This window comes from Myxine glutinosa, chromosome 14, assembly GCF_964187855.1.
Source record: "Myxine glutinosa chromosome 14, kmMyxGlut1.1, whole genome shotgun sequence".
NCBI classification, from domain to species: Eukaryota; Metazoa; Chordata; class Myxini; order Myxiniformes; family Myxinidae; genus Myxine; species Myxine glutinosa.
The window spans coordinates 28256512-28278024 of NC_136274.1; the positions used below are offsets into that span (position 1 = coordinate 28256512).

The following is a 21513-nucleotide window of genomic DNA, read 5'->3' on the forward strand; positions in this document are numbered from 1 at the left end:
CTTACTGCAGCATGCTCAACCAATGGTGTGAGGCAGGGCGCAGTGTGACGTACCCTCTGCGAATGGTGCACGAGCGTCTGGTATGCGTTTCTCTCAAATTACATGGCAAATTATGCTGTCGGGACACAATACTGTAAGGACATGTCCTGAACATTTAATGCAGATGTGACAAACGGTGAGGGAATGGCATGTACAGTCGTGGCCAAAAATATTGGCGCCCTTGCCCTTTTTTCAAATAACTCACAATTTTCTCTAAAAACAAGTTGAAATTGACGAAAGTATTTGGTCTCCACAATTCTTTATTTCACTGTTAATATTACAGAACCTTTGTTTTTGATTCAGAACTTAATATATCTTTTTAAATCAGAAAATAAAAAGAAATGGCATTGACAAAATTATTGACACTCTCAACTTAATATTTAGTAGCACGGCCTTTGGACAAAATAACTGCAGTCAAGCGCTTCCTATAGCCATGAATGAGCTTCCTACACCTCTCTACTGGCAGTTTGGCCCACTCTTCTTGTGCAAACTGCTCCAGTTCTCCCAGATTTGAAGGGTTCCTTCTCCCAACTGCTGTTTTCAGATCTCCCGACAGGTGTTCAATGGGATTTAGATCTGGCTGGCCACTTCAGAAGTCCAGCGTTTTGTCTTGAACCATTCCTGGGTGCTTTTTGAAGTGTGTTTGGGGTCATTGTCCTGCTGCAAGACCCATGACCTTCGACGGAGACCCAGCTTTCTGACACTGGGTTGAACATTGTGCTCCAAAATGCCTTGATAATCTCCTGATTTCATGATGCCATGCACACATTCAAGGCACCCAGTGCCAGAGGCAGCACAGCAACCGCAAAACATCACTGAACCTCCTCCAATCCTCCATGTTTGACTGTAGCAAAGGTGTTCTTTTCTTTGAAGGCTTCATTTTGTTTTCTGTAAACATAGAGATGATGTGCTTTACCAAAAAGCTATAATTTGGTCTCCTCTGTCCACAGGACATTCTCCCAGAATGATTTTGGCTTGTTCATGTGTGTTTTGGCAGACTCCAGTCGGGCTTTCTCAGCAGTGGGGTCCTCCTGGGTCTCCTACCATAGAACCCCCTTTCATTGAGTTGGCGACGGATAGTGCAAGTTGAAACTGTCGTACCTTGTGTCTGAAGGTCAGCTTGAATCTGTTTGGCAGTTGATCGAGGTTCTTTCTCCACCATTTGAACAATCCTTCACTGCAGTCTTTGATCCAGTGTTCCATTGCAGCCACGTCCAGGGAGGTTGGCTACATTGGCCTGATAACATTGTGTGGACACAGGAACATAAAGGTCTCTGGAGATGGACTTGTAGCCTTGAGATTGTCCATGCTTGGCCACAATCTTGTGTCTGACCTCCTCAGACAATTCTCTGGTTTTCTTTCTTTTCTCCATGCTCATTGCAGGACACACAGTGACATAAAACAGCAGAATGACTCCTTTTCTCTATTCAACCTGGTTGAATGAGTGATTTTTATATTGTAGGCACCTGCAACTCACCACAAGTGAGTTCAATTCCAAAGTGAAGGAGAATCACCTGCTTGAAATCTGATTATTTCTAACAACTTCTAAAAGGTGCCAATAATATTGTCTGGGACATTTTAGGATTTCTGTGTGGAATAAGCTAAGATTTAGTATTTTTTTCAGTTTTTCTTGTTTTGTTCCACTGCAAACCAAAGAAATACATCTGTGGATACCAAAATATATTTTTATTTCAACAATTTTCTGCAATAAATGGTGCATTATTTGAAAAAAGTGCAAGGGTGCCAATATTTTTGGCCACAACTGTATATGGAATCACCCGGCCACAGAGGGTTTGCCGTTGCCTCAATTTTTCAGTTCAATTCCTGCATTTTCCATTTGTTATGCAAAGCATCCACAGTTCTCCACATGCACGAAGTGAAGGGACGTCTGCCGTAATACAAAATGCGTTTTGGTGAGTTTGTACCGAATAACAAGATCGCGAGAAAGAGCCATTGCATCGTTCGTTACCAATCATCTACAAAGCCATAGCTAATTACTATTACCAGCAGGCACTCCTGCCCTGTTCCTCGGCCCACCCTAGGTGGGCAATATGCTGTGGCACATTCGTGAAAATGCACTTTATAATTTTGTTATTTCTGAAAGAAATCTTATTGATCACATATCATACTGCAAAGGAAGATGATTTGTAATACCGGCTATCACCAAAGGTGGCGTTATTTTTGCAACACGTAAATTTTGGAGTTTCCGTGACATCCATATTTGTTCCATTAAAATATAGTAAGATACAGTACGTGACAACAAATAGCACCCAACTCTGCTCGAGGGTGAAGGAACCGCCATGTCACAGTAGAGTAGTTCTGTGCTTTGCCATGTTACTAGACAGCTGAAGAATTGGAAAATCACAAGATATAGCAAGAGAGCAAAAACACCAAAATCGTTGTCCAATAATATCGCCATCGTTGTCTGCTACGGCAGCCATTGGCTTATCGACTCACCGAGACAGCACCGGATATGCAGTTCACTAATTAAAACAAATGCACAAACACGGACTGAACTCATATTTGTCCTTTTTAACATCACCACGGCCCCATGGTGAAACTGAGGTCCTGCCACATAAAAAGAAAAACTCCATTATATTCATTATGGGAATGTAATTAATAACTTCACATCACAATTAATTCCCTTCAAACATTCATTATTTAATTCGTTGTCATACTTATTTACACCTGATACACTTAAAAGTCCCATTGGCCTCACCATGAATGAATGAATAAGCTTTCCAATAACATGGTGTATAGCTTATAAGAGTTCAATAATGTAGTTTTAATGGGCAACTCTAGTACCAAGCTCAGGCCTTCCGAGACAAAGGAAAACCGAATGATTTGCACATATCCATTTAAGGACATCGAACCTTGTGTGGTGCAGTTGGCTTCGTCTGAACCGTCCGCACAGTCTTGCCCGTAGTCACAAACAAGTTCAGACAATATGCAGGATCCATCCGCACATGTGAAGCGGTCGCTTGGGCAGGGAGTGTAACTGGTCGGGGAAGCCTCTCCTGAAGTGTTGGGAAAGCAGAGGATGACAGAGCAGTTTGGAAGGAAAGATCTACAGAGAGGTCACAGTTGAATTTCCCCGAAATTCTGTATGTGATCCTTCACCCTCCCCGCCACCCCCACCCCTTCTCCCTCCCCTTACGATTTACTCTTGAATCTACCACTCACCAGGACAGTCCTTCTCATCGGTCCAGTCGCCACAGTCATTGTCCCCATCACATCTCCACCAGGAAAGCACGCAGCGACCGTTTCCACATTGAATTTGAAATAGTGGATAACACAAGGATGGAGCATGCGTCAGTCCTGGGGGGAAAGGAGGGGTGGGCACGGGCATGTCAGGATATTATCTGCTGTCCTAAAATGAATGGAGGTCTGTCTAATCTAGAGCCTGGTGGCGTAACTTTATAACTACAGGCAAGTAGTGGCAACCAGCTGGTGAGTGGCCGGGGATCTGGATTCTAACCTGAGCATTCGGCTTCATCCGAGTAGTCTCCGCAATCATTGATACCATCACAGCGCCAGCGCAGACTCACACATCCTCCTCCCATACATCGGAACTCGTGAGTAGAGCAGGTCGTGGAAGAAGGGGTGGTGGAGGTTAAAGCTAGGGAAGGGGGGAAAAAATATCAAAAGTAATAAAATAGTGGATGTTAAAAAATGCGAGATTGGGATGGTGGCTGGCCTATGGTGGAGAATTCCCAGCAGGTTATGTGCCACGGGTGCGTTTGCGGAGGGGGTAGTTAGGATGTTGGTGTTCATGGAGGGGAAGCGTTTAATTACCCGTGTTTGGTGTGGTCATGCAGTTAGTCTCATCACTGTCGTCCGGACAATCCGCATCCCCGTCACAATGCCACGAGTACAAAATGCAGTGCCCAGAGCTACAGCGGAACTCATTTTCCTGACAGACCTCACCTGTGTGCACGGAAACAACACACCTGGAACTCATTTTCCTTACAGACCTCACCTGCGTGCACGGAAGCAACAAATCATTAGGCACGAATAACAAAAATACCAAGAGGTTAAAACGAGTCAATCAATCACACAATAGCCATGACAACACAGTGTTGCACATTCCTGTGAAAATCTAAAGCTCTGCTTCGTTTTTTACTTTACTCCACTGTGCAATGATAAATCCCTCTCTTGTTGTACCCATCGATCCATCATCCTGCTATTCCTTTCACCTTTGCAGAGACCATGAGGTCCTCGGCCTAAAACATCACTCAGTTTAAAATATCTGAAGGAGCACAAAAGGTTCCATTGACAAATAAATGTGGAATAATAACAAGAACAACAACAATTGGAATAACCGCACCAGCACTCAAGCAAGATGAAAATAAAACACAAATAAGTTATTGGAGGACCGAGTATGATAGAAGTCAAAAGAGTATAAAGGCTTTGGAGGAAGCATTATTGGTCCCATTACCGCAGTCCTTCTCATCCTCGCCACCGTAGCAGTCCTGATCTCCGTCACATTTCCAACTGACCGGGATGCATTGACCAGCAGGACAGAAGAACGAGCTTGGGCTGCACGACCGCTCCGGATCTGCACGTGACACGTACCAGACAAGAAGGAAAGTCACCGGGTCCTCGGCAAAGACTTGTCAGACATTTTGTGCAATCACGACACAGGAAGTGTTTGCTTCGTTTTTGCTTCCTTGCACCGAAGGTATGCAAAGGGAAAGGAAGTGCTTGCTTCTTTGTACCATAGGTCCGCAAAGAGAACAGCAAAGCCACACCTTTGGTCGGGCAGTTCCTCTCATCGGACCCATCTCTGCAGTCATCCTCCCCGTCACATTTCCACGTTGGAGAGATGCAGTGGCCATTGGCGCAGCTAAACTGGTGTGAATTGCAAGCAGTCCGAGCTGGAGATTAGAAAGGGAAGGGGTGAAAAAAAGGTGATGTTGCTTGGAAATAAGAACCGCCTTTAGAGGCCATTTTCCCCCGCAGAGCGGGGATTGACCTTTTTTGGGCACCGTGGTCCCTTTTTTGAAGCAATGTTTTACGGCCGGATGCCCTTCCTGCCACCAACACTGTTAGTCGCCTCTTGCGACACACAGGGAATTACCAGTGAAACTGGTACTCAATTTGCCGACCTCAGAAGGATGACTGGCTGAGTTTGCTTGTAAATAAGGGAAGCAAAAATTCAACAGAAAGGGAGGTTTAAAGGAAAATGGAGCAAAACAGCAGCGTTTGTGTTATTTACAGAATATATGGTCACGTGATCCACCCCACATGGTCACTATATCCAATGTGAGAGCTGTGCGTAATTATTCTGCAGCGTTGAGATTTCATTACAAGTATAAAATGTTCAATTTGGGTGACTCCGTTGATGAGTGGCTTCCAGATTGTGCGAGCAAAAATACCACAGACTAACCAGAAGAGAAAGGCACGAACAATTAACGAATGGATCACAGTAGCAGTGCTACCTGAAAATGTCACAACATGCAACATCTACAAATGGAGTCAAGGTCATGTGATGAGGGTCGGAGAATTCCATCAATTTTGGAACACTAGGAGTAGACACGAGAGTGAAACGGACGTTTTGCGAGACTCACGGCACGAGTTTGGTTCATCACTGCCATCCCCACAGTCGTCATTTCCATTGCAGCGCAGGTCATTTGAGATGCAGTGACCCATCAGGACACAGCGCAGCTGGTCTGGCCCACATGTTGTGTCTGCTGCAGTTCAAAGGTCAATGCATGAGATAGAAATTATAGTTCTAACAATTCATCTTCGGTCGTCACATTCTTTCTACAAGGTCTAGGTTTTATCACAATCTGAGTCCATACACTAGGTCTACTCAAAATCTACATGCACTCATTCAATACTGTGAAATTTCACTCTCTCAATCTCTCTCTGTCTGGCAAGCCTTCCTATCTACTTTCTTAACAATCCTCTTGAGGATATTCAGTCGCTCAAATTCATGGGTCTCACGCTCAGTCATGATCTTTCTTGGACAAACCACATTTCATAGTTGGCCTCCAAAACCAGTCACCGACTGGGCATCCTCCGTCATACCAAGTCTTTCCTCGGCACACCTGAACTGCTATCCACCTACAAGGAATTCATCTGCAGCTTGATGGAGTACTGATCTCCCTTATTGGCTAGCTCCCCTGCGTAGCTCGACGCCGTGGATACCAAGGCCTTCAAGATCGTAGGAATCTCTCGCGATTAAGTTGAGTCTATGGGCCGATCACTTTCCAGACAAGTCTGTGGCCTCTAAATCTTATACTGTCTCCTTTCTGGTCTTGCACCCTCTGTTCTTTCCAGCTTTATCCCCCTAGCCCCTGACCCCAGGTTTCTACAGGGCGCATGTGGTCCACCTTCTGGTGAAACTACCAAAATCTGAATCACTGCCCACCTCCACTCAATTGTTCCTCCTTCTCCCACCTGTGGAACCAACTTCCACATTCTCCTCAATCTCATTCTTCCCTCCAGGCATTCAAGACAGCTGTTCAGCACCATCTCAGATTGTTCCCAATCCAAAACCATGATCCTTTTTACCGCCTTAACTCAACCACTCCCAGACAACCACCCCTAGGCACCCAGCACACTTCCTTCCAGAATTAGTTTTTGCCTCCACCACCGAAGGTGGATGGAGGATATGTTTTCACCCCTGTCTGTCTGTTTGTTTGTCCGTTTGTGAACAAGATATCTCAAAAAGTTGTGAACGAATTTGGACAAAATTTGGCAGAGATGTAGTGTATGTGACAAGGACGAAATTATTAGATTTTTGGTGAAGATCCGGATTCGGATCCGGCTACTAGAATTTTAAAAGTGATTCTTCACCATCGGGAGATAGGTGCAAAAACGATACATAGCAGGATATCTCAAAAAGTTGCGGACGGATTTGGACGAAACTTGGTGGACCAGTTGGGTGTGTAACAAGAACGAATCGATTCGATTTTGGTGAAGATCTGAATTTGGATTCGGATACGAGAATTATTTAATTTTTAAGTGATTCTTCACCATTGAGAGATCGGACGAAAAGCGATATATAACATGATATTTATAAAAGTTATGGATGACTTGTGACTAAACTAGTTGGACGAGTTGGTTAGGTGACAAGAACAAGCTGATTCGATTTTGGTTTATGTCTGGATCCAGATCTGGCCTATCAGTGGGATACAAAACAAACTGTTCAGCCTGGCGGAGGTATGCGCTCTACCGAGTGCCGTTCTAGTTCCTTTCTGAGAGTATGCTTCTGTAGCCATCTTGTCCACCCCATGCATCTTCTTCTGCCCCTTATTCCTCCCCACAGCCCGTTTGTCCATGTCTGCCTCTATTTTGTCCTTCAACCCTGCTGTTGGTTTCCCCCCTTCCCCGCTCTCTAATGTTCCTCTTGTCATCTTACGTCCTGATTCGTCCAATGTTCTAGCTTTTCCACAAGCCTCGAAACTGCATGCAAAAAAGAGAGAGAAAAAACTCCCAACTCAACATCAGTTGAAAGCAATGTCAGTCCTCATTACAGGCCTCATCCAAGTCCTATAAACTCACCACAATTGTTCTCATCAGATCCATCCCAGCAGTCGTTTTCACCATCACAGCGCCACAGTGGGTTGATGCAATGACCGTTATCGCAACGATAATTGGCACCACAGCCAGTATCATGTGCAGATCCGTCTATTCGGGTCAGGTTCAAGGAATGATCTTCAGATATCCCGTTGCCAATCCAAGCACATACATCGATATAGCGATGGAGGTCAAAAAAGGTAAAAAAACAACTCTCAACTTGTGTACAACTATTTTCCAGACTGGGAACAGATCTCAAGAGTGATCGAGGATGATGATGATGACATTAATAATAATAATAATAATAATAATAATAATGTATACATAGTCACACAAATCATGCGATGTGCCATAGTTTAAGGAAAAAATGGTGTAAAAGAAAATAAAAAGGTAAAAATAAAATTTCTACATCATTCTCCCTCGATTGGTGTGCAGCTTGAGATACCCAACGATGACAGTGTGTGGGCGTACCGCACAGAACGTCCCCAGAATCTTGTGGCAGGCCTGGAGTAGAGTTGTCGGGGCAGGTACAGATTCTCTGGGAAGGACCCGAGGGCAAACAGAGATGGCTGCAATTTCCGTTTGAAACGGAGCATGCCGAGAGCCCTGATGGGGACGAAGGAGGTTGTGCAGAGGGCGGCGGGGGTGTGAGAGGTGCTGCCTATGACGGCTGCCAAGGGAAAATAAAATAAGCATGACATGCAAAGGTGGCCAAGCATGGCGGTGCTCAACTCACCGTTCTGTGAACCCTGATGGTAAACCTTCAGGTCAAGGATGTTTCCAAGGCGCTGCAGAAGAACCCGGATGCCGGAGCCATCCATTTTACTCGCTGTGAAAATACTCTCCCTTTCCCAGTCGCCCCAGTACATATATTTCTGTAAAACAAAGAAATTACAACGAGCCATGAACTTAAATGTCAACCGACACAGAAATTTTTTATGTGATTATTTAGATTTTTAATTGATAAACAAAGAACTGAATGTGGTTTTTAATTCCAATAACATTTTGAGGTGTTACAATTAAAAAAGCAAACCCGTCGGGTACCACCTGAAAATTGTGTTGGTCATGACGTCATCTGCGTGATCATAAAGTGATTATAAAGATACACAGTGCACATTAAAGCACCTTGTAGACGGCAATAGCATATGGGTGCGGTACACCCTGCCAAAGGAGCACTACACGGTCATCCCCGTTCAGCTTCGCACTCTCTATGCGGTCGAAGAAAGCATCTGTCCAGTAAATACGGTCTCCATCCACTGCCACGCCGTTGGGCCATCGCAGATTGGTGGACACCACGTGAACAGGATTGGACCCAGCCATCGTTGCCCGAGAAATGGCAGCGTGTTCACCCCAGTCAGTCCAGAACAAGAGGCTGGGGAGGAAGGGATAGGGTGAATGATGGAAGGACGATGTTTGTATGTTTTCCAAGTTCGAGACTCGATGACCTAGTCCGTAAAGAGGAGTAATACGGCAGATAGGTGAAATATTTGGGAGAATTGTGACTTTGATGATACAAGCACGAGAGTTGGCACACATTTAGAGTATGCCCTAAGGAAGATATTTGGCAATAGGGGCATCGCAATTTATCCTGTGACAACAATGGCGGACATTTTTCAAAATGGCCTCCATTGCTTGTTATTTTACATATATTTGGTACATTACTGTGTTTAAACTGTCGTTGTGGTCATACAAGCTTGACATTTGGCACATAATTAAAGACCCCTAACTATAGGGTTATCATATATTTGTCCTGTGACAACAATGTTTTTAAACTGGCCGCCATTTATATGGTATATTATGGTATATTAATTTGTATAAACTGTTGTTTGAATCATACAAGCATGGTATTTGGTACACAGTTAAATATTCTGACTATTACAGTCATCACAGATGTGTCCAATAAAAATGGCGCCCAATTTCTAGTACGGCAGATAGGTGAAATATTTGGGAGAATTTTGCCTTTGACGATACAAGCACGAGAGTTGGCACACAGTTAGAGTATGCCCTAAGGAGGATATTTGGCTATAGTATAGGGCCATCGCAGATTTGTCCTGTGACAAAAATGGCGGCCATTTTTCAAAAAAGGACAAATCTGCGATGGCCCTATAGGCAAATATCTTTCTTAGGGCATACTCTGACTGTGTGCCAAATGCCATGCTTATATCATCAAAGGCACAATTCCTGCACCTATCTGCTATACTAGAGGAAAGACTGCAAGAAGGAAGAACGAAAGGAGTTATAGAGCAGAGACGAAGCTAATGTTTCTCACCCCTGTTGTGGAACCAGAGCGAGAGAACGAGGTCGTTCCAAAAAGGACGAGTTGAGGAGAACTTTTCTCTGTGAACCGTCGAGCCTGCTAACCTGCACACGACACCTTCATTCAAACCAATTCCAAATTTATATTCCTCAATGCCCACACAAAGTTGGCCTCTTACCTCTATGGTAGGGGCCTGGGAATTGACCCAGTAGAGTAGAGAGCTGGAAGGATCCAGAGCAAGGCCCTCCACCCCTTTCAGTTTACCGTGTACTATCTGCTGTTCTGTGGATCCATTTAGGCAGACACGCTAGGATGGAAAGGGAAAGACAATCGATGGGATCACATTTGGTGAACGATGTGAATATGCACATGGTTAAAGGTCAGCAGTATGGAGTGGGGATTTAGCGATTGCGTAATGTGTATATAGCTTTGCTACTTGATCTGACATTGGCGAAAGTTGAGATAAAAGCAAAACATTAAAAAAACAACGTTAAAAAAACGTAAACCCATGTGGATCAGAAAGACGGCGACTGCAAGTGAGAATACCTGAATACTGTTATATCCAAGATCTGCCCAATACAGACAGTTGGTTCTGTAATTAAAGTCTAAAGCAGAGACGGAGTGCAGGCTGGCAAGAGGCAAGGTCTCTAAATGACCAGTCGCGAGGTCATAGCGCTTGATTGACGAACGGCGAGAGAACAGAATGAATTCCCGGATCTCTGTGGGACAAGAGAAACGGTCCTGAGGACATTCAGATCTACTGAGATATTCAGATCAAATAAGTTAATTTACGGTGCATCCGATCACAGACAAGAGTGTAGTCGTCAGTCCAGCGATGCATCAACGATTAAAGGGTCAAACACCTTGAAAACACGGCTCATTGTTCATAATCATATCAAAAAAGAGAAAGACTCCCCCTCCCCTGCCCCTCCATATCCTCACACCCTCCCCCCTGGACCTCACACAGTGAAGGTAAATATTTCAAACAAACAGTGGCTATTTTCTGGTACTTTGGGTTACCATGTAATATATCAAATGGAGAAAGATTCCAAAGCAGTTCGATTTAGTTATGAAACAAAGGCCTTGAGATAAACAAACCTTGAACAGGACAAGAAACAGCTTCTGGGCTCAAACTCCTCTCCACATCCCCTCCAGAACACGTGTCACCGGAGACCTTACGGTACCTGCTCAGTGACAGCGAAAGATCACCATCATAAACTTAGCTAGGCTTGTTAAGCGAAACAAAGGCCAAGTTTAAAGCTCCGATATTATCAATACAGGTCGGAGTCAAAACCGTCAAAAAATTCATACCCCCGAGTACGTTGGTACGTGTGGTTGCAGGAAGCTGGAGGTAACGTCGGATCTCCATCAAAGTCAGGGTCTCGAACGCAGTGTTCCGAGGCCACAAGGAGTCGATAGCCCTCGTCGCTGTGCAAAACACACATAGACCAATAGTCACCTCCTGCCTTTACCACGATGATAACCCCTTGAGTAAACCATGTCCAATCTCTCACCACTCAAAATCCAATCTGGAGCAGGAGCAGTTGATGGAGTGGATAGGTCGATCGTAATTTCTTCCATTGTAGCATTTAGCATGCGGTGTACGACGTCGATACACCATCTTTCTCCCAAGCAAGCAGGAGATTCCTTTTTCATCTGCCGGAGACCAATCCTTGTAGTCTACGTCAGAACACGGTGGGCCTGCAATTGGGTAGAGCATCCGCTTCAAGGGGCGCTATGGTAAGTTTGACATTGCAAAAGGGATCCGACATCAGGAGGGCATCACAGTGTGCTTAAAAAAAAAAAATCATTATGGGCCTTCAAATAACTCACCAGGGGACAAGGATTGATCAGGATAACTCCTGGACAATGTCATTGAATCATATCAAACACGACAGACCACAAATATGTAACCTCACGTACAGTGGCATAGTGATGGGGGTGGGGGGGAGGGTATTGGGTAGGCGGGGGGGGGGGGGGGGGGTAGGGGGTAGGGGGTTGGGTGACCGCACCAGGCGCGAAGTGGAACGGGTGCCAAATGACACCCTCAAAAAAACGTTTTCATGCTCAATTTGTTTGTATTGTAGCGGTTACAGGAAGCATGACACAATTACCGTGCACCAGCCGATGACGCAACCGGCGAGCGGTCACGTGTCCGGACTCGCCCGGGCGTGTCCAGACTTGCCCTTCTCGGGCGAACACGTGACTTACATATTTTGCATACCACGCCCCGCCTGAGAGGCGTGGCTTTTGTGTGTTCAGTTTGCGATATAGATTGCCGCCCGTTCGAGGGGCAGATTCAGTGTGCTTTTGAGTTCTTTGGTTTTGAGCTAAATAAATAGCTCGGTGAAACTTCGTTCCTGTGTCGTCCATTTTGTCTGGCTTTATAGTGCGAGCACAGCTCCCACAATTGGTGACGCCTTTCTACGAACACGGCGATGGAGTCAGCTGCAGCTTTGAAGCTCCCGGGCTTTTGGGAATCTCACGCGGCCGTTTGGTTTGCTCAAGCCGATTCTCAATTCGCCCTGCGGAACATCACGGAGAACACGACGCGCTACCACCATGTGATGTGGTCTCTGCGCTCACCGCCTCCTCCGCTGCCCGGGTTCTGAGCTTCCTCCAGCACCCGCCGAACGCCGACAAATACGGCGCGCTCAAAGGCCTACTCCTCGGTGCGTTTGGACTCACGGAGACCGAACGCGCACGACAACTACGACACCTCCCGGAGCTGGGCGAGGCCCGTCCGTCCGAAAGCATGGACCACATGCTTGCTCTTCTCAGTGACCACAGCCCGGACTTCCTCTTCCGCGAGCTGTTCCTCCAGCGGCTACCCGGGCAGGTACGCTTAGCTTTGGCTAACTCGCCCATCACGGACCCTCGCGCCCTGGCCAAGGAGGCCGATAAATTTTTCTCGGCCAGCGACACGTCGGAGCGGCCGCCTGGAACCCTGGGCCGACCGAGGCAATGCCCGCGCCATGACCGGCGCCTCCACCGGCCGAGTCTGCGCCACTGACGGCTGCAGCCGCCGCGACGCCCCGTCGACCGAACCCGACGCGACCGCCGGAGCCTCCACCAGAGCGGACCATGTGCTATTACCACGCCAGGTTCAGGCAGAAGGCCAGAACGTGCCGCCCACCGTGCACTTTCGGCGGGTCGGGAAACGACCAGGCCGGCGCTCGCTGCCTGCCATGAGCGTCGGCCATTCAGGCAGCCTTCTGTTTATCACGGACACAGAGTCCGGGCGGCGTTTTTTGTGTGACACCGGCGCTCAGCTGAGCGTGATACCCGCCTCGGTGGAGGACAAACAGGCCGCACTATGCGGCCCGCCTTGGTCGCCGCAAACGGCTCCTCCACCCGCACCTTCGGTTCGTGCAGCGTCGCATTCTGCTTCGGGGGTCAGCGCTTCAGGTGGGACTTAATCACGGCGAACGTGCCCATGGCCTTGCTGGGTGCAGATTTTCTTTGTGCGCATGGGCTTTTGGTTGACGTCAAACGGCGTCGGCTCATCAACGCGGAGACCTTCAGCTCGCTCGCTTGCTCATTGAGTGGCTCTGCTCCGACCAAGATAGACTGCGCGCTCCCGGCTGCGGACGATTTCACCCGCCTGCTCGCCGAGTTTCCCGCCCTCACGCAGCCGACGTTTTCGGCCGTCGCCGTCAAGCATGGCGTCGAACACCACATCCCGACCACAGGTCCACCGGTCTACGCCAGGGCTCGCCGCCTCGACCCGGCCAAACTCGCCGTCGCGAAGGCGGAATTCGATGCGCTGGAGCGATTGGGCATTGTGCGGCGCTCGAATAGCGCGTGGGCCTCGCCCCTGCACATCGTGCCCAAACCGGGTGGCGGATGGTGACCATGCGGCGATTACCACCGCCTCAACGATGCCACCACCCCCGACAGGTACCCGATACCACATATACAAGACTTTTCCGCCCGTTTGGCAGGGCGGGTGATCTTCTCCAAGGCCGACCTTATTCGGGGCTACCACCAGGTACCTGTCCGGCCGGCCGACGTTCCGAAGACGGCTGTAATTACACCTTTTGGCCTCTTCGAGTTCCTCCGAATGCCGTTCGGCCTTAAGAACGCGGCCCAGGCCTTCCAGCGGCTGATGGACAGTGTGCTGCGCGATCTCACCTTTCTGTTCATCGACCTGGATGACATTCTCATCGCCAGCACTTCCCGGGCGGAGCACCTCGTCCACCTGCGCACGCTTTTCGAGCGCCTCGGCCAGCACGGCCTCATCATCAACCCGGCGAAATGCCAGTTTGGCGTAACGGCCGTCGACTTCCTGGGGCACCGCATCACGAAGCGCGGGGCCGTCCCGCTGCCTACCAAGGTGGAGGCAGTCACAAGTTTCCCGTGCCCCCGCTCCATCAAGGCCCTACAGGAATTTTTGGGTATGGTAAATTTTTACCACCGGTTCGTGCCTCGCGCTGCCCAACTCATGCGCCCCCTGTACGAAGCCCTCCGGGGCAAGCCGGCCAAGCACGACGTCGCCTGGACCACCGAGATGGACGCGGCGTTCACGGGCGCTAAGCTGGCCCTCGCCAACGTGACCATGCTGGCACACCCGGCGCTCGACGCACCCATCGCCCTCACCATGGACGCTTCCGACTATGCGGTGGGCGCCGTGCATGAACAGTGGGTGAACGGGGCTTGGCAACCGCTGGCCTTCTTCAGCCGGCAGCTTCGCCCTAACGAGCGCAAGTATAGCGCTTTCGACCGCGAGCTCCTCGGTCTTTACCTGGCCGTTCGCCACTTCCGCCATCTTTTGGAGGGCCGCCCGTTCACGGCGTTTGTAGACCACAAACCCCTGGTCTTCGCCATGGCCAAGGTTACGGAGCCGTGGTTGGCCCGCCAGCAGCGCCACCTCTCCGCCGTGTCCGAATTTACGATGGACATCCGGCACGTTGCGGGCAAGGACAACGCTGTGGCCGATTGCCTCTCCCGGTCCAGCGCGAACGCCGTCCACCTGGGTGTGGACTTCGCCCGCATGGCGGCCGACCAGACCGCCGACCCCAAAGGTGCAACCCCTCCGGACAGCGGACACAGGCCTGCGGTTGGCCGACGTCCCCTTCAAGGACACAGGCACAGTTCTCCTGTGCGACGTTTCCCTGGGCCAACCTCGCCCCATCGTGCCCACCGGATGGCAGCGGCGCATTTTTGACGCCCTTCACGGCCTTTCCCACCCGGGCCGGAAGGCATCACAGAAGCTCGCGGCAGCAAAGTTCGTCTGGCACGGGCTCCGCAAGGACGTCCGCGACTGGGCCAATGCCTGTGTCGCCTGCCAGTGCGCGAAGGTCCACCCAGGCCCCGTTGGCACCATTCGACGTGCCCGCGCGGCGCTTCGACCACGTCAATGTGGACCTGGTGGGACCCCTTCCCTCCTCGCGGGGTTTCACCCACCTCCTCACGATGGTGGACAGGACCACCAGGTGGCCGGAGGCCGTCCCGCTGGCATCAACATCCGCCGACGTGGTGCAGGCCTTCATTGGCACTTGGATTGCCCGTTTCGGCGCGCCCTTGGACATCTCCTCCGACAGAGGCCCGCAATTCACCTCCGAGCTTTGGGGCGCGGTCGCCCAGGCCTTGGGGGTCAAGCTTCACCGCACCACGGCCTACCACCCCCAAGCCAACGGCTTGTGCGAGCGGTTCCACAGCTCGATGAAGGCCGCTCTCAGAGCCAGTCTCCAGGACGACGGTTGGGCCGACAGGCTCCCGTGGGTCCTATTGGGCCTCCGAACGGCCCCTAAAGAGGACCTCCAGGCTTCCACCGCTGAGCTGGTCTACGGCCAGCCACTGCGCATGCCGGGCGAATTCACCCCTGACGCCACCGGCCCCTGTTCCGCGGCTCGCCAACGCTCGGACCTCCAGGAGGCCGCCAGGAGATTTGCCCCCATGCCCACGTCCCACCATGGCTGCCCCCAACCCCACGTCCCCCCAGCACTTCGCATTGCGGAGTACGTTTTTATCCGGCACGACGCACACCGGGGACCGCTCCGGCCGCCGTACGATGGACCTTTCCGGGTCCTGCAGAGGGACAACAAGTCATTCATCGTCGACATCGGCGGCAAGCCGGACCGCATCTCCGTGGACCGCCTCAAGCCGGCCCATTTGGACCTCGACCAACCTCCACGGTTGGCCCTTCCTCCACGACGGGGCCGTCCCCCGTCAACCAAGCCCCCCGCCCGACCATCCATCGCCACGCCGCCTACCACCCCCACACGAATCGCCAAGGGGCGTTTCGGCCGGGTCATCAGGACCCCCCTCAAAATGACTCTCCCGGTGCAGATTAATTCTGGGGGGGAGGGGCGCTCTAGCGGTTACCAGAAGCATGACACAATTACCGTGCACCGGCCGATGACGCAACCGGCGAGCGGTCACGTGTCCGGACTCGCCCGGGCGTGTCCAGACTTGCCCTTCTCGGGCGAACACGTGACTTACCGATTTTGCATACCGCGCCCCGCCTGAGAGGCGTGGCTTTTGTGTGTTCAGTTTGCGATATAAATTGCCGCCCGTTAGAGGGGCAGATTCAATGTACTTTTGAGTTCTTTGGTTTTGAGCTAAATAAATAGCTCGGTGAAACTTCGTTCCTGTGTCATCCATTTTGTCTGGCTTGATAGTGCGAGCACAGCTCCCACAGTATTGTGTATAAATTATGATACAACGAATTTATACACGAGATACAATTAAGATAAACGACAAGCAACTTTCAGAACCACGTTTTACAGTTTAAACTCCGTACTACGTGTCAATGTGTCAGGTTGATGTTTACAAACTCCTTTCCATCCGGATTCACTTTTTTCCTAATTCCTATTTCTATCACCTCGCACAGTAAATAAATCCGTGTTCCGGTGTTTGCTGCGTATATCTCTCATCTTGTATAATAAGGTTTAATATGCACTCGGTAACATGGAGATCGCTCATTGGTCCAAGGGATGGAGGGGTGTAACTGTTGGACGTTTGTTATGTAATTAACATGTTAATTTTGTAACCACAATACCCGTTTGTTATGTAACCCCCACAATACCCACCACCATCCCACATGCTCCACAATCCCCCATTAACAGTGTGCCTCGGCGGTGTAAGTGTCGAGTCCGTTCCACATCTGGTCCGTGCTGTATTTATTCTGGAGTTAAATAAAACTGATTTATCAATTAATACAAAATCCTTGATAAACCGTCAATTGAACGGAAAAACAAAACCTACCAATCTGTAGTGAACATTCGACCAGCGTTTTCATCTGCGCTACGATTATAACACCAGCATCTTCTTCTTCACTAACACCACGCTCGTCTGATTCGCTCGCACATGGTTTGAAACGATTCGGATCTACAATTCCTCCAAAAGCATTTCCATCACTAATTTTATCTTCAATAGCTTCTTCCCAATCCCACTGATCAGTTTCAACATGCTGAGAACCTTCAGTGTTGCGAACGATGTCGGAATCAGTATCGGAATCCAAGCTCGACATGCACTGTTTCTCTATGGAAGTCACTGTTAGGATCAAGGTGAGTTCACAATGTGACGCCACTGGAAAAATTGAAAATCGACACTTTTTTCTGCACTTAGAGATTGGCAAAAAAAAATCAAAAAAACTGTCCCTTCAAATTTGACTGTGATTAATGATTTTCAATGGTTTCCAGAAAAAAACTAATTTTGCATTTGGGTTCCCCTTTAAGATTGATGTTGAGCACAGGACTAAATTGGAAGACCTGACAGTAGATTTAGTGCTGGAAAGGGGATGTGGTTAAAGAACCTTATGCAGCATATTTGGGATTTTGGACATGACTTGTAATTAATTAACAGTAGGATTAAGCAGAAATAGGATTGGTAGGGTTAGAGGATCGAGGTGCAGGATTCCCAAGGCAACAGGGGTCACTCCTTACCGAGCACGTGTGTGAGGTTGACCTGAAAGATGAGCCAACTGTGCGTCTCGTCCGATATTGATCCGAAGATGGTGAATACGGCTGTACGTTCTCCCGGCTCGGTCAGTATCCCGTAAATGGTCAGGGGCTCCGATGAAAGTGCCATCTCCTGCCATGTTCCACCCTCATCCACACTGTAGCTGTGGTTATGAAAAAGAAGATGAAGAAATCAATCAATCAGGGTGAGGGAATAGGAGTAAAGGTCGGGTTTCGACACGCGCATCATTGAAAGTGCCGAAGTTTATTGCAATCTTATGACGTGCGGAGAAAAGCAGAACTTCACAATACCGGATCGATTTAGTGGTTCCGTTCTGCCTGATGGCAACTATAATGCCACCGTGGTCTCCAAATGCAAAATCATGGGGTCCTTGCAGGGTCTGACGAGATCAATACAAAGAGAAATGAGACTGTTAAAGGAAAGACGAAGATGAGCTCAAGCATGAAGCTCGATTCATATCTGAAACGAATCAAAATGAAGGACAAACAGTGTTCGAAAGGAGTTGTAGTAACAGGTTGGTGCAGTAAATACATCAGTTGAACTTGGGAGGAGTATATTTAATGGGCTGGAACAGGGGACAATGAAACGAGTTGTAGGTAAGATCAGCTGTGGTTAAGATGGTGGGAGGTACACACCTGGAATGTAATGAGGATAAAGTGCAAGAAAAAGTGTACACAAAGCTTATCGGTGAGGTTCAAGTATGCAATGCTTCAGGTGAGAGTCATGTATGAAGGAAGAGGTGGAATCGTAAATTAAATATAAACAATTATAAGTTTGTGGGTTCAATTGTAAAGTGGTATCAAAGGATTCATTTGAAGATGGTGGGATAGAACTTGTGTCGGAATAAAACAGTGAGCGTGTCAAAATAAGTAAATAAATATCTATAGGCTATCCATGGATCCGAGTACCTCTCTCCACTTCACTCCGGCATTGGTCGAGATGTAAACATTTGGTTTGTTGGACAGAAATTCTCCAACGGACCCTGGAGGAGTACAGAGCGAGGTGCCACACAGCAAAGCTCTCCTTTGACCAAGCATGACAACAGTAAAATAAACATAGTTGGGCCATATTAAATGTACAAATGTAACACCGATATTAAATAAAGGTTCCATAGATGAATTGGGGAACTACAGACCTGTTAGCTTGACTTCCGTTGTGGAGAAGGTGTTGGTGATATTAATTAGGAACATTTAAATAAATATAAACTAATTAAAGCTTTGTCGGCTAACATCGCCACCACCTTACACTACGCATCTGAAGAGCTCAAAAACCCTAGCTAACAATACCCATGACCTTCATCCCCCACAAATGTAACTTCCATCATCCCCCACAATCCCCCATCAACTATCACCCCACATCAACCACGGACGTCCAGACAAACTTGATCTTTAAATTGATATTCATTCTGAAGGAGAGGAGATGAAATGTAATGATGTGATGTAATGACAGTTTAAAATATATATATTTGTCGGAGACTAAACCGACACCCCTCACTGGCTTTGCTAGTGCGGAGGGTGACTTTGACACCCTGCCAGGATGCCAGGACTGAAAACAACACCTGGCAAAGGGTGGATGAACTCCCGTATGGAGCCAAAGGCCATCCAGTAAGGAGATGGTGTCTCCTAAAAAACGCCCATCCAGTTTGGACCTGTTCAAGTCATACCAAAAAACTTTTTAAATGGTACATGTTGCTTCCTACTAGCTTGAAACGGTAGAGCATGGACCTTTGGCATCCATGCGACCCTTTGTTGGCATCCATGGGGAGGAGGAAATTCCTCTTGAGGAATTGCTCCGCTGAGTACGGTGATAAAAGCAGCGCCATTTTTATGATGTCGCTGGTACCCAGAGTCTCCCGGTAAGTGGCGTTAGTGATGGCACTTCACCGAAGCTCAGTAGCTGTGTTAAGTGCTTGTCTCGTCAGCATGTCCTTGTGTGTGTGTGTGTGTGTGTGTGTGTGTGTGTGTGTGTGTGTGTGTGTGTGTGTGCCAACTCCATTTCAAGCCTTAGCCCATATATGAAAAATAAATTAATTTTAAAAAGGTATTGAACACGTTTTTATTAAAGGGTGGTCACATTTAACACATTTATTGGAGATCTATGAAGTAGTTTCGGATTGGACGGATGAGGGAGGTGCAGTCGACATCGTAGACTTTCAGGTATTTGATGAGATACCACATAGGAGGTTGTTAGCTCAGGTGAGGCTTGTGGAGTAGCCGGTCAGGTAACTTACTGTATTGGAAACTGTATTAGTGATAGGAAGTAAAGCGTGGCTGAAGGAGACAGGACGGAGGTGATTACGAGGATCATAGGATAGAGATGTTTAAAATCATCAACGGTGTGGACAAGATCCAGGAAGTGGAGATTTTTTAGCAGAGTGAACAGTGACAGGGCCAGCGGCCATATCTTTTGTAAACAAGATGAGTTAGGACAGTTTTAAAGCATGTGTTTTTCATTCAGATAGTGGTTAAGGTTAAGAGATTAAGAGAGGAATGTTCTCCCAGAAAGGTAGTGGCAGTGGAGGGGGTGGATAGGTTTATATGGGAATTAGACAACTACCTGGATACATTGGAGATAGAGGGGTATGGGGTAATTGGCAGGACTTGTAGGTAGCTAGTGTGTGGATGGGTGATTGATTCTGGGGTTGGTACAGCACAGACATGATGGGCCGAATGACCTCCTCTTGCACCAAAGTTGCTTGCGTGTATCTTTATATGTAACGGAGTGCAAAGTACGTGTGCCAATCTCAGGTAATTGGTTTACACATATAAAAATGCGCCATGTTGTTCATCCCTGGGAATGAACATCAAAGACCCAAAAGTGAAGCAGGAGTCGACTAGTAAAGAACCCATCCTCACGGATTGGTCAATTTCCTCACTTTTATGATTTACGATTTGTAATACCAGGAAAACCCCCACCAGGTGGCATGATGTATGATACATCTTTACATGGAAAGAAATGGAGTCCTTTTCCCCACCCTGAACCTTAGGGACAATAAATATATTTATTGCCTAAAACCCTCCAGTTTACACTGCAAGTACAACGACCAGTTTCAAACTTATTCCGTCGAAAGGTTCAAGAGTGCAGAGAAGTGAAACAAACAAACAAACACTTCTCAGATTATACATCGTATGATAAGAACCTGGCACAAAGCTCCATTGAGTGTATAACCACAATGTGGTTACAAAAAGCAGAATTCAATAAAATATGTCAATGTATACTATAAAAGATGTTTGTCTGTATACGTCTGTGTGTCACCATTTTCTCAGAGATGGCCAAATGGATCTTCATCAAACTTTCCGGAGTTCATCAGTGAGTGCCGGGGAGTGTTTTAGGCAAACTGAAATTTTTTTGAAAAATAAACGTTTGATTTTTATTACTTGCAAAATCGAAGATTTTTCAAGTATATTGGTCGGTTGCGTTTGTGGTTCTGTCTGTCTGTCTGTTTGTTTGTATGTTTGGCACTGGCCTACAGGTCACAATTCTAAACCGATCGTCACGAAACTTCACCAAGTTGTATAGGTCGTCCCAATTGAGAAGTCTATTGTTTTTGGGGTCAAAAGGTCAAAAGGTCAACATAGGCCAAAGGTCACCAACTTCGCCAAATTTCTAAAATCCTCAATTTTCATCCGATTGACTTGAAATTTGAAGAGGACTTGCAGATCTGGTCACTGAATTAAACCACAAAGTATTTTTGAGGTCAACATAGGCCAAAAGGTCAACATAGGTCAAGTTTCAAAAATCCTCAATTTTCATCCGATTGACTT

At 47.9% G+C, this 21513-nt stretch overlaps 1 protein-coding gene across 4 annotated transcripts in view; it reads right to left on the reverse strand.

The window, feature by feature from the left end:
• The window catches only part of SORL1 (sortilin related receptor 1), a 100483-nt gene that overhangs the window by 23658 nt on the left and 55312 nt on the right, over window positions 1-21513 (reverse strand). For 3 of the 4 annotated variants that reach the window (XM_068135380.2, XM_068135379.2, XM_068135382.2), the window contains 20 exons: window positions 18658-18731; window positions 18040-18128; window positions 17713-17891; window positions 11338-11524; window positions 11135-11251; window positions 10922-11007; window positions 10370-10542; window positions 10002-10130; window positions 9836-9927; window positions 8692-8938; window positions 8303-8441; window positions 8038-8172; window positions 7552-7677; window positions 5610-5732; window positions 4791-4916; window positions 4478-4597; window positions 3835-3966; window positions 3518-3658; window positions 3223-3357; window positions 2913-3056 (listed from right to left, as the gene is read on the reverse strand). In XM_068135380.2, coding sequence (XP_067991481.2) covers window positions 2913-3056; window positions 3223-3357; window positions 3518-3658; window positions 3835-3966; window positions 4478-4597; window positions 4791-4916; window positions 5610-5732; window positions 7552-7677; window positions 8038-8172; window positions 8303-8441; window positions 8692-8938; window positions 9836-9927; window positions 10002-10130; window positions 10370-10542; window positions 10922-11007; window positions 11135-11251; window positions 11338-11524; window positions 17713-17891; window positions 18040-18128; window positions 18658-18731 — 2694 coding nt within the window. The remainder of the gene's footprint in view (window positions 1-2912; window positions 3057-3222; window positions 3358-3517; window positions 3659-3834; window positions 3967-4477; window positions 4598-4790; window positions 4917-5609; window positions 5733-7551; window positions 7678-8037; window positions 8173-8302; window positions 8442-8691; window positions 8939-9835; window positions 9928-10001; window positions 10131-10369; window positions 10543-10921; window positions 11008-11134; window positions 11252-11337; window positions 11525-17712; window positions 17892-18039; window positions 18129-18657; window positions 18732-21513) is intronic. The other variant, XM_068135381.2, reaches the window with a different exon arrangement.